The sequence below is a fragment of the Hermetia illucens genome, chromosome 3 (assembly GCF_905115235.1).
Source record: "Hermetia illucens chromosome 3, iHerIll2.2.curated.20191125, whole genome shotgun sequence".
NCBI classification, from domain to species: Eukaryota; Metazoa; Arthropoda; class Insecta; order Diptera; family Stratiomyidae; genus Hermetia; species Hermetia illucens.
The window spans coordinates 123,537,747-123,550,639 of record NC_051851.1 but is presented as its reverse complement, the minus strand read 5'-3'; the positions used below and the strand labels follow the sequence as shown (position 1 = coordinate 123,550,639).

At 39.8% G+C, this 12,893-nt stretch overlaps 1 protein-coding gene across 4 annotated transcripts in view; it reads left to right on the top strand.

Annotated features, from left to right (window-relative positions):
- Positions 1–12,893, top strand: part of LOC119653164 (inactive dipeptidyl peptidase 10) — a 348,858-nt gene that overhangs the window by 316,889 nt on the left and 19,076 nt on the right. For all 4 annotated transcript variants that reach the window (XM_038057706.1, XM_038057707.1, XM_038057704.1 and 1 more), the window contains 2 exons: positions 12,036–12,303; positions 12,555–12,849. In XM_038057706.1, coding sequence (XP_037913634.1) covers positions 12,036–12,303; positions 12,555–12,849 — 563 coding nt within the window. The remainder of the gene's footprint in view (positions 1–12,035; positions 12,304–12,554; positions 12,850–12,893) is intronic.

Below are 12,893 nucleotides of genomic sequence, written 5' to 3'. Positions count from 1 at the left end.
GTATCGTAAACGACCCATGAAGGATCGTTGACGATCCCTGAGGGGGAATTCTCACCATCTTGAATGAAGCTATTGTGTACATCTCTGGTTGTTTTTCCTATGTTGTCGTCAGCAATAGTTGGGTGGATTTGGTGCTTTACATCAGCATCACAGATCGCTTTTTCCAGGGCTAGGTTAAAAAGGATGCACGGCACGGTATTCTCTTGTCCACTGTTAGTGTTGACTGATCTCAGCACTACTCCTGCTGCTTTCATCTAGCCTCGCAAATTATTAAGGGTCAACCTAGTCAGTCTTATTAATCCGATATCGAATTGTCCCATGGCCATGTTTAGGTTTACCCTGGCTATGCTATTATATGCACCCCTGAATTCGTTAGAAAATGGTACAACTGATAGTCATGTTGCAAGTTTTTCCATCGCTTGCCACAGAGAGAAAATCCTATCTGTTGCTGATTTGGCTGGAGTGAAGCCTGTTTGGTATGGACCAATGATGTCCTGGGCGTATGAGGCTATCGGGCCTAGCAAGATAGCGGGGAATATCTTATAGATGGTAGTCAGCACGGTGTTACTTCTTCAGTTGTTGCACTGCCTCCCTTTTTATGTAAGGGCAGGTAATGCCTCTTTGCCAACCACGAGGCATTGATTTGCTGTCTCACACCTCGAGCAGAAGTTGATATACCGCTTAGTGTAGTTGCTGGTCTTCATATTTAACCAGTTCGGCTGGTTCTTAAATCGATGAATCGCAGAGACTGTTCCCTCCAAGCTTGGTGGTGGCATCATTTTTGCGACATTTTTAGTTGACAAGACTTCTTACTCGCCGATATTTTGGTTATTGAACAATTCACCAAAATACTCAACCCATCCCCCCAATATACCCATATGACTAGAAATCATCCTGCTGAAGAAACCAGTTCCTTCAAAAAACCTTTCCGTGTGACACTGCTAGTTGAGTAATCCGCAATCAGTTATCATTGTGGCTTTTATGTATGCCATTATAGAGAGCTATGGGGCTCCGTCCCGACTTGGCTGTGAAAATTTCGAGTAGGATCTTGATATCATACCGGGGACAGGCTTCGAAGATCCGTCTTACTGCCTCGTAGAAGGTATCCTTCTCCAATTCTACACTCTCCTCTGTAGGGGCGTAAACGTTAGTTAGGTTTAAATTTCGAAATTTTCCTCACATGCCCTATGGTGTTTGATCGCCATCGATGTATTAATAACAATAAATTAGCTTTCGCTGTTTTGCCCAAAATGTGGAACTTCACAAATTTCTAGACGTGGAAAATGAAACTTTATTAAAATCGGTTCGCTGTCTATTTGTCTGTCTGTCTTGTTTTTGTTTTTTCCTTTGTTTTGTCGTTGGAAGTTGGGAAGGTTCAAAACCTATCGTTTCTCCTCGCATACGGTTATGTGAGATTTTTACTCATTAAAACTGCCTCCATCTCCCTCATACCCCACGAGACTACCATTTCCACCATTACGTTACGGACGTAACGCGACTCTGAAAGGCGAGTACCCGATGGAGTCTTCGTGAGCATTGAAGTGACTTTGGACTGTATGTTCTTCGGAAAACTTCGTAATGCAGTCAAAAACATAAGGCCAATGATATTGTAATTAGAAGGATCTATTCTATGTTAATGCAAAGATTGGTCGATGAAGTAGGTGTTGATCGTCACCTGACAACAGAAACAATGAAAGGCTGCCCTCAAGACGGTATGTTGTCATTTCTGTGGGGTATGTTAGTATGACTTTTCACTCCCTTTAGAAAATTATAACTCAATGCAAAATTATAAAAGCGGCAAATATTGTTAACCAGCTATTATATTTTGAGTCTCATGGCATATATATAATATTATCTACCATCTAATTATAGTAATTTAAATGGACATCTACTTTAATAGTATCAAATGTCATTTTCACTAGTATACCCTCTGCAATACATAAATATCGAAGCAAATAAATTAATAAAGATCGCGCTATATAAATACTTATGTCCAAGTGCATTGCCACTTTTCGCCCCATTCTGCGAACGTTCATTGAAAAAAGAAGTTACATCCATATGTTAGGGCTACATAAATTACATCAAGACAAGGACGACGATGATTATTGCATTATTCGATAGCTTATTCAAGTATGGTTTTCTAGTCTGGCACTGCAATGACATCTAATACTCGACTTTGCACACTTGACATTCTCAACCAGAAACGCTTGACCTCATTTAATGTGCTCCATTGATCCAATCGTCATATGTGGAGCTTAAATCCAAGGACCATGACAATTGTAGCTCTTGTCATTCGAATCGTTCCGACACTTGTCTTCATTCGTCTCACCACTTTCTATCACCATTATCATCAATTATCTTCGGAATGAAATCGACCTTCCCTTGGCTGTAGCATAGTCCTTTACCTCCTGCAAATTCATCGCCTCGCTTTGGAATAATTTATCCTTGGCCAGGGTTTCTAGTAAACACGGGGATGTGATGAGAAGACTAGAGCTGGACGTGAAGACCTGGTCATTCACGAGGAAGGTGTATGCGTGTATGCCCACATCATCTATCGTCCTTCGATTATCTATCCTGAATAAGAGGTGGTTGGAATGGTTGAGGGGACAACGGATTTCCTCGTTGACAATTCTTGGATATTTCTAGCGATTGATGGCATTTATACAGCAGATGTATTAATAGTACATTTCTGAAAATAGTTCCAAAGTGGAGCCAAGGAAGTCAGTCAATCGTGGAATTTTCTTTCATGTGTATTGTGTCCAGAAGAGCAGAATGATTTCATTTGAAACGTAATGTGAGGCAAAAGGAAAGATATAAGCTGATAGATGACGACTTGCCCTTTGAAATATGATTGCAAAATAAGAAATTCGTTCTGTTGTGTCGTTTCAATGGAAGACAGAGAAATAGGATTCCACACATCATATTTCTCATAATCCTTTTAGAAGCTGCTTCCTTCTCCGAAAAGGATGTCCTTCATTTTCTTTCATTTCAGTTGACGATTCAAAGTTATTGTGTTACGAGTATACGAGTATACGGTTCTAAAGAAACTTTGCTCTACTCAAAAGTTTTTCTGCCTCATCCCTGGAACAGAATATTTTGTTCTTTCCACCGATTCTGCTTTTCCAGTATAGCTTTTTGGCAAAATTCCAAATATAATTGCACTTATGGCAAATGATAAGGCAGAATATGTTTGTTCGGCTTGACGTCATTTCATCGTTCGATTGGAGAAACATCTTAAACAATGCAACATTCTTGCAATCCGGTGCTTAGAGCTATCCATATATGACCAAATAGAGACATTGTATACAATAATTAATCCTTTTTTTTTGGGAAATAAAACACACACGGGTTTTCGTTGGATACAAAAAGATAAGAAAGAATCGGGAAGTGGAGATGTTATTTCGAGAACTGAGAAAGCGGGCCTGTGCGACCTGTGAACTTAAATTCTAGAAGTAAGGTAATTACGGGGAAAATTATGCGAGCATTAATTTAGGGAAAAAGATTGCTGTTACTGAACTAGATTTCCGAGCTAGATCCCAACCTGAGAGCTACTTATTAAGTTACATCAGTGAAATTCTCTAAAATAGCACAGTTAGCTCTAAACTTCGTTTTTTAAAGTTTTACTGAAAACTGTCTATCTGGGGGGGGGGGGGGGGGGGGGGAGGTCCCATACATGCAAAAGGAGGGTGTACATTTTTTTCGCCGAATATAGTCGTATGAGATATCAAATGAAAGACATCGATTAGTACTTTCCAAATCAGGTTTGAAGCCGATTTCACTTAAATTAAGAAGCCATTCTCAGAAACTATCCACCAGAAAAATCTGGAAAAAGATCATACGAGACCTCCAGAAATATCCTCCGTACCGACATCTGCTCAAATAACTAATAATAGTATATTAATATTTTTTTTAAATTTACTGCGAAGTAAATTCATCATAGACTATTAATATAAGCTCTAATATTAACCATCATGCTGTAAAGTTTGGTTGATATTCTACTGTTATTAGCAAAGTTACAGTAGGAAAAATTGTCTATTTTACGTCTAATTGGTACTCCCTAAGAGATAAAATGTCAGTACCACATCGAACTGAATGTCGGGTAGATTCACATATAAAGTTACGAGTTTATACTTCCGATGGTTTAAAATAAAAAAAAAACGCATATGATACTCGGAGTTATTAGGTTTTTATTTTGCCAATAATTTGCCTAAGACTAAAGACTTAGATCAATTCAACTTATATTTATAATAGTTGAGTTGAACAAATGGCGCAAATTGCTGAGTTTGCAAAGTTGCATCTTTTGTAACTCGATATCGCTCAATGTTCGTTTGAGTCATGTTTTTGTTTATATTCAAATGTCGCTTATCTCTTGTGGATAGATTCTAGCTTCTGTTAGAATGACAATGTTTACATTATTTCCCTTGAATTTAGTAAGATAAATTTTATGAAGATAAGATGTTGATGGCTCATACGTATTATGGGCATGTGGTGTTTGTGTATAGTGGAGTGACGCATGTTACAGGACATGTAACCATATATACTACGAACAAAACCTTTTATACCCGAAGCGCCGAGCTTCCTGTTTCTGATTTGTTTGTATTGCCGGACAGGGATGCCATCAGTTTCTTAATCTATTTCCCGTCAAAAATCCTCGTACACTTCACCTACAGTTTTGTCTGGGTCGTAGGTAACGCATTAGACGTCAACCCGACTCCCTCAATTTTATTAGAAAAAATTAATTCTGGCCCGACCACTTTAGGACTGAACTTCCTGGCGGTTTTTGACCTGAATATAATTTATATTTAGATCACGTGTATGAATGTATATATAATGTGATGCAAAATTTTACGACACCCACTATTTTGGTTGACATAATTAAGTATTCTTCTTTGTTGACTAAGTAAATGTAGATGTTAATCGAGAATCTTCTCGTTATTATATAACAATACACAACAAGATATTTAATTTTTTTCAAACTACAAGATATACGTAGATATTACGCTCATCCTAAACAAACAAACACGGCCTATTACCGAATAATATACTTATAAATGCACGTTATATAAATTGATCGTACACATATTTCCGATTTACTTCGTGCACAAAAGCATACATATGTACATATGTGAATACCTATATTGAATATCGCTGGTTTAATGTACAAATATATCTATCCGAATTAGGCATATCCCAAAGCCTAATTAGCATATACATATAAATGAAATACTTTCCTGTTACACCCCATTCATATGAGGACGTCATATACGTTACAATGTACGAAATTCGCATAAAATATAAACGTTTCGCCTTTTTTAACTTTGTTAGTGATAGTGGGATTTCCTTCAAACTTTCCAAAGCTATGCTTTATGTGATCTTTTATACCACTGCCTATACTTCTGGCTAAATTTCTAAGATATGCTAATAAACTGTTATTAACTTTATTTGTGCAGATTTCAGACCGAGATGTATTACACTATTTGAGGATCATATTTTGAAGCCCTCACTCCCCCCCCCCCCCCCACCTTTCACCTAAGATCAAATATGGGGCCAGTTTCGAAGAGTACTAATTGGGCCCTTTAATATGATTCCCCACATTGCCATATTCTGTGAAAATAAATTTTGCACCACCCTTTCGCCTGTGTGGGGAGCTGCCCTACCGCCCTCTGAGCCATTCGTCTAGCTCGATGGCAGGCTGATAGATCAGTACATGAAGATCTAGGAGATTTAACGTAAAAGCCTGTCGTGTAGACATAATCCCACGGTCCTTTTCAGACACGAATTGATTTGGGTATCGCAAACCAGTCCTGCCAAGGTTGACACAGCGGTACTGGTTTAAATTTTGCTGAATGTATGAGAAGCCTATCTGAGCCCAAAATGCCTCTGCATGTGATATGAGAACAATCACTCCTTTAAATTTCCACAAGGGAACCAACCGCAAATAATCGGGCCGGGAATGGGAATGTGCCCCCAAAATTTTTGTTGAATAATATTTGGACGGCCATCCCCGTTCCGATGGAACCAGATAACCTTCGTGGCAAGAGCCATTTCAGGTGGGTCCAATTGCAGACTCGGTTCTAATCGCCTTTCTCGGGGTCGTGGGGTTGAAGTGTAAGAGCAAGTGCATTATCTCACTGTTCACTTCTTCCAGGACACCAAGAAAACTCACAGTTTTTGCAAATATACCTGCCAGGTTCAACTAGCATAATAGTCATTTTAAATAAAAAGGAGAAATAAAACGTAAATATAATAAGAAATGGAAAACTGAGAACTTTTTTAATAAATTATTACCGCATAAAAATGTTTAAGGAAAACTTTTAAAATAAAATACATTAAGAAATTTAAAGAAATATTCGAGCTTAATTACATTTTCACACATATTCACCTTTGTGGCTACCGGCTCGGTTAAGTAGACGATGAACTATTTTCTTGTCAGATAGCAGATATGACAAAACCATGACTAATTCTCGCCGAGTTGACTACAATTTCAATTCATATCAGATCCTTCATCTATCTAAGGACATAGGTTATTTAACTCGTCCACAGAAAATTTCTTCCGATTGGAAAAACAGTGTTTTTCTGCAGACATGTTTCTCTGGGCCACTTTTCCACTATCTCTGTTTCCTTCATTTCATGCTGTTTATAATATATACGACGACAGGATTATCTTCTCTTTTTGTCTTTCCAATCGCAAAATGTATATTTCTTAAAACTCAAATTTGACGGTATTTCTGCTGAAATTTCCTTGTTTTGTGGTACTTGTTACTCGTTCTCCTGTTTTATTCATTTGACTTCTCTTTTAATTCGATTTCTCTCTTTACCGAGTTATGACTGCGGGCTTTTCAACTGTCCTCTTTTCTTCACTTGGATCAGAATCAGAAAAGAATCAAAATATTGCTTGTTATGTCCCCAAACTCAAACTTCCAACGTCGTCGTTCATATAAGTTTATATGGGAGTTTTATTTGAGCATATATCGTGATGGGATGTATTTTAAGGCCTAGATTTGATATAGTACATCATTGTCACTTTTTCAGATTTTTCGGTTGGATGGCAAAGCAGACTTGTTGGGCTGGTCGGGGTACACATTTTAAATCCTCACTTCACTACGTTTCACCCAATATCAGAAATTTTCGTCATTTTCGGAAAGTACTAATTGAGCTTTTTCATTTGATATCCCATATGACTATATTATGTAAAAAATTACAAATCCCCCTGGCACGAGTGAGATTTTTTAATCGCGACTGTGGCGTCCTAGTGCTCTAACCACTGAACCATCTGGCCAATGGGCCCATTGCTACTCAATTGCCCTATTGATTTGCCTGAGTGGTACGAAATTTGTTACGATAAGTGCTATGGTAAGCAGTCCTTGCATGATGACGCTTCGTTCCCTCCAAATCATTGCAAATGGAAATGTCTCCGTAACTCAGGTACCCGCGAAATATCTAGTATTCAGCTTCAGAAGGCCCCTAGCCATGGTCAACCCGGTCCCCCGAAAGCGCTTAATCTGTTGTAAAGCTGTCCGCTCCGCAGTGGTATCAGCTGCGTCTGTATCAACTAACGTTTCCAAGTTATCCTGATAATTTCATATACTCTCCTCTAATTTTCGTATAGAAACCTTTGAAAGTCTCCCCAACAATGAAGGGGAGATAATATACCGCACATCAAATGCCGTCACCTAGATCAAAATGGTATCGATTACCTTGGGTACGAATATTGGTTTCATAGGCCGCGCATTGACTCTGGAAGGAAACAGGGATACACACAATAGCACCGCCATATGCGCCAGCGACTATCGCCTTTCTTTAACCTTGCCTTGTGTCCGCGGGATGAACCCCAAACTACGTCTCTCTGATGACAGGGAGGTGTTTAGTTGGTAGTCCGCCAGCGTGCTGTTGCGGGAGTCCAACACTCTGTGCGTAAACGCATTCACCTACCCTTCTCCAAAAAAAAAAAAAAAAAAAAAAAAAAAACTACGTCTGAGACTCGACTCTTTATATCAGACTGCTCCTCCACTACTAGTTTCTTTTCCTCCTCCGGAAGGAAATAAATCATCAAATAAATGTTTTTTATTGTACTTGTCTGGCAGATTTCTCAGCGCCTGGATGGTTTTTCCAGTTGCAACGTAACGCTGGGAGGACTTTTCGAAATTTCAATTTCTGACTTGACGCATCTCCAAACACTCACACCTTTGCTAGGCTCATTGACCTATTACCGGAGATCGCCAATTCATCGGTCTCTTGCCGACGGCGTCCGCAGGTTTTCACGAATCTGTGAACATTCCCTAGAGACCGAGAATGTGCAGACTCTTCGCTGAAGAAAACCTTACCAAGGTATCTTCATCTGAGTCCTGAGTAGCCCGGGCAGATGCATAAGAAAGCAGCAACCGAGACTCTGAATCTGCATCACCAGTTTCCTGCTGTTAGCAAAGCTCAGTCTCGGCTACGAGACGCTGCATGCATACATCAGAATGGGTTTTATTATTGATGTGGATGTGGTGAAAGTCCCACCTATCACAGTCCTCCAACACTAAGGTAATCTGCAGGGTTTCTGGTATTGTTCCGGGATATGGTGTTTCCACGTTCGCTCGGAGTTGAGATGTACTTCTAAGTATTTGACTGTTTGTGCCAGTTGAATTTCCGCCCCTGCTGAAGTTCCTAGTGAACACAACTAGTTCAGTCTTCCTAGCGTTCACCGTGAGTCCATAATAGAGGCACCAACTTGTCGATAATTATTATGGCTAGATTGTTCGGAAATACTTGTGCGAAGAACTTTGTATCCTCCAGGAGCCATAGCAAGGTTTCGATTACCAAGGTCATAACAGTAAAGAGGGAAACCCTCCCAGTGGCAACCCGGAAGACACCCTGCCTCAATAGCCTTATGTCCGACTAATATGTGAATCTTTCTCTACTCTAGCATGTGAAGGATCCAACTGATTAACTGCGGATTGATTGCGTGCTGCCTTGCCGCGTTCCAAATCGTCGTTTATGAGGCAAAATCGAAGGTGCCTTCGATATTCATGACTGCGCCTTTATCGGACATTGCCTTCTCAATTTTTTGCCGTTAGCTCCGTGGATTTGCTTTTCTGGTAGGCGCGTTGCCTACAGTGAAATGGTCATCTAGGAATATATGTACCCCTTATGAGCCGATCTATTAGGTTGTTGCACATGAAACGGCCAATTTGCTACTAAAATTTGAAACGACTGTAAAGGTTACAAAAATTTATTTAATTAATCAAAATTGGTGCCAGTCGATTCAAAAAATACTTCTTCCAGCGAGATACAAGAGCATGTATGCCAGTTTCGTAGAAGTCCAATTTTCGGGTGTTGATAAACTCGTCGAAGGCAATTTTGATAGCCTCTTCATTTCTAAATTGTTTTCCTGCTAAAAAATGTTCCAAATGTTTAAAAAAGTGGTAGTCGATTGGCGGAAGGTGAGGTGAATATGGTAGATGAGGCAAAATCTCATACTGCAATTCGTTCGCTTTTTAACCGTTGTTCTGGGGACATGAGGTAGTGCATTGTCGTGAAGGAGTATCACACCATCTCTGTTGACTAATCTCCGCTGTTAAATACTCAATTTAATCACAATATTTCTGTGCTTTTATCGTTTCTCCAGGTGCCAAAAAAGAATAGTATATAACTCCAACTGTTGACTACCAAACAGTCACCAATACCTTCTTCCGATGGAGGCTCGGTTTCGGCATATTCTTCGGTGGCTCATCAGCATCTAGCCATTGTACTGATTGGCGACGATTGTCGTATAATATCCACTTTTCATCACATGTTACTATTCTGTGCAAGGGGAGAGTAAAGAACTACAAATTTCCATTCAAAGCGCCATGTTTTGCTCCGTAAGGGTATGCGGAACCCATTTGTCACCTTTCCTAGTTGTTGCTGTCGAATATTGTACGCCCAATTTCTCTACAATGTCTCTCACAGAGTGACGTGTGTCGGATTCGACTAGCAAACTCAGCTCGTCGTTGTCAATCGATGGTCCTGGATGTCCACGTGGCTCAATTTGAAGGTTTACGTCGCCTGGCCGGAATTTTTCGAACCATCTTCGTGTGGTTCGTTCGCTTACCGTATCAGCTCCAAATGCGCTGTTAATGTTCCTGGTTGCCTCCGCCGCTTTATGACCGAGTTTAAACTCATACAGAAAAGGTATACGTTCTTCGCTCTTTTACATCCTCTTTTCCTTTTTATTCACTGTTATCACAACGATGGTCAAAACTGAAATGACTCCTTGATTGAAAGTAGGAGTACATATACTTCATTATCCGGTGAAGCAAAATCGCAACTAACTTTACTTGATTGCCAAATCGGCCATTTCATGTGCAACAACCTAATACTACTCTTTTCAGTGCTTTTAGCAGAAAGGAAGTTAAATTGATCGGTCGGATACTTTTCACATCACGCCAGCTGGTTGGAATACGAGTATAAGCGTGTGCCAGGCAAACGCGATATATATTCCGAATGAGTAGACCCAGGGCATTCATTCCGTCAATTACTAGAGAAGGAATAATGCCATCCGGACCTGCAGACTTGTATCTATGCAACAAGTTAAATGCCCATTACACTCGTTCTAGTGAAATTACTTTGCATGCCAGAGTCTGTCGGCCCCGAAATCAGATTTTGGATGCTCCGTGGGAAGTGCACTTCAAGTAAATGGTTTGTTGTTTCCTCATCGGTTCGTGTGTACTTCCCGCTCAGTAAACGTAGTTAACCGAACTGCCTACCACGTTTTTTGACAAAGATCCGCTTTAGCTTCGAGGTTGCATCAACATTTGGTCTCTTCGTCTCCATGATGATCGTTTGGCCGACCTTATGCTCTTCTTTAGAGCTTTTTTCGCCTTTTTGTACCCAATCGAGCAACCGGCTAAGTTAGACTTTAAAGCTCGGTTGAGGAGCACCTTTGACGTTATCCTCTGTTTCGCCAAATATGAGTTCCACCATGGTGTTTGACCCTTTGGTATCATGACTGGACAGCTATCTTCGAAAGCTTCTCTGATGCTAGTTTTGATCTTCTCGGTTATTTTCTCAATTCCAGCAATGGATTTGATGCGTCTCCCAGGGATCGTAACTCGGGCGTCTAGTTCTGTTTTATACGTCGCCCAAACTGACTTACGTGATCTGAGATCGAAGGTTCTGGGAGTAGGTATAAGGCATGCTTTTATGTATTTAAGGTTTTTTTCTCCAAATATCGCCGTGTAGAGTATCAAAAAAAGGTCTCGTCTAACAGTTGACGAAATATATCTCAGGTTTAACATCCATTGCAAAGTGAGGGAATGCGAGATTAAAAAAATCCAAATTCGAACTGAGACAGGACTGATTCTGAAAATTGAGAGTGGAGAGATAGCCTCTATCTAAAATGTAGGTCACAAAATACACCTCATACCGATTTGTTCCCAAATAAATTCAATAATATTATATTGCTATATTTTTTTTAATTTTAAAGAAAGGTCTGCTTCAATTCGTTCTAGGATTACGATTTGCACTCTTATTAACAAAGTTATACTAAATTAAAGTTGTTACAAATCTGAATCGTGAATCGAACGCGAAAATGCCATTTCATCCTGAGTTAGGTTAGGCTTGATACGTTGGGTTAGTTTCGATGTTCTTTTTCAGTTGATGTTCGATGCTTTCTGTCCTCGATACACTTGACTCACTTCTGCTTGTCAAGTGCTGCAACGAGGACCTTTTCGCTTCTGTGGTTGGGATTAAATTGAATTGTAATTGCAAAATTGATCACCCCAACATTTTTTTCTTACCTTTCAGCTATACCTTATTTATACGTAACAGTATAAATGTATATTCTATAGTGATAGTTTTCTTTGTAAGCATTCGAAACCCTTGCATTTTCCGCAGTTAATTCGGAAACACTGCGTTGGCTTACAGTTGTTCAAATTAAAGCTCCCTCCTTTTTCAAAACAGAGCTCAGCATTTACTACGTTTGAGTTTATTATTATCATAAGTATTGCACAATATACAATTATCTAGAAAATAAACTTATTTACAACTCACGAATTTGTCATTTCCAGGTTTTCCGTAAATCTTTTACGGCATTTTATACAGTTTATGACGTAACAAATGATCATCATATGCCCGTACGGTTAAAGGACTCGCCCAAGGTACAAAGAACTCGCCTTCAATGTGCGGCTTGGCTGGGAAATACATCCGCACTCGTTATTGTAGCAGATAACGACATTTACTTGAGACAATCGCCAGCAGATGAAGAGGATATCCGCGTAACGAGCACAGGATATCAAAATGTTATCTATAATGGTGTGCCGGATTGGTTGTATCAAGGTATGTCTAAGCTGTCATCCATAAAGCAAATTTATACTTAACACACATGTGGACTCGTATGGATGTCGAGCATGAGTTACGCGCCTTCCTGTATTTTTTCACATAAAGCTCGATTTTAAAACGGAGATGGAAGCTGGTGGAAAATCGAATGTACATTTCTACAAAAGTGAACATATGCCGTGTGAACATACAGCAATAGACTTGAATTGAAAACTTTCCCATTCATATGACATCCCTTTTTTGCCTTGCAGAGGAAATATTCGCCGAACCGGAAGCGATATGGTCCTCCCCGGACGGTAGTCATTTGATGTATGCATCTTTTAACGATAGCGATGTTGGAATGATGACATATCCTTGGTTGGCTTCTGGAGCAATTATAGCAGCAGGTGGAGTGGGAACAGGCAGTTCGTTTCCCGAGACCCGAAACGTTAGGTACCCAACCCCCGGAACTGTTAATCCAAAGGTTGAATTGTGGGTGCTGGACATTAGTAATGTGAGTGATATACAGCGCAATTTGGTCAGACCACCTCCTTCATTAGATGGACAGTAAGTGAGAAATGAATGTGGTGATTGCGGCTGGAAATGTATCG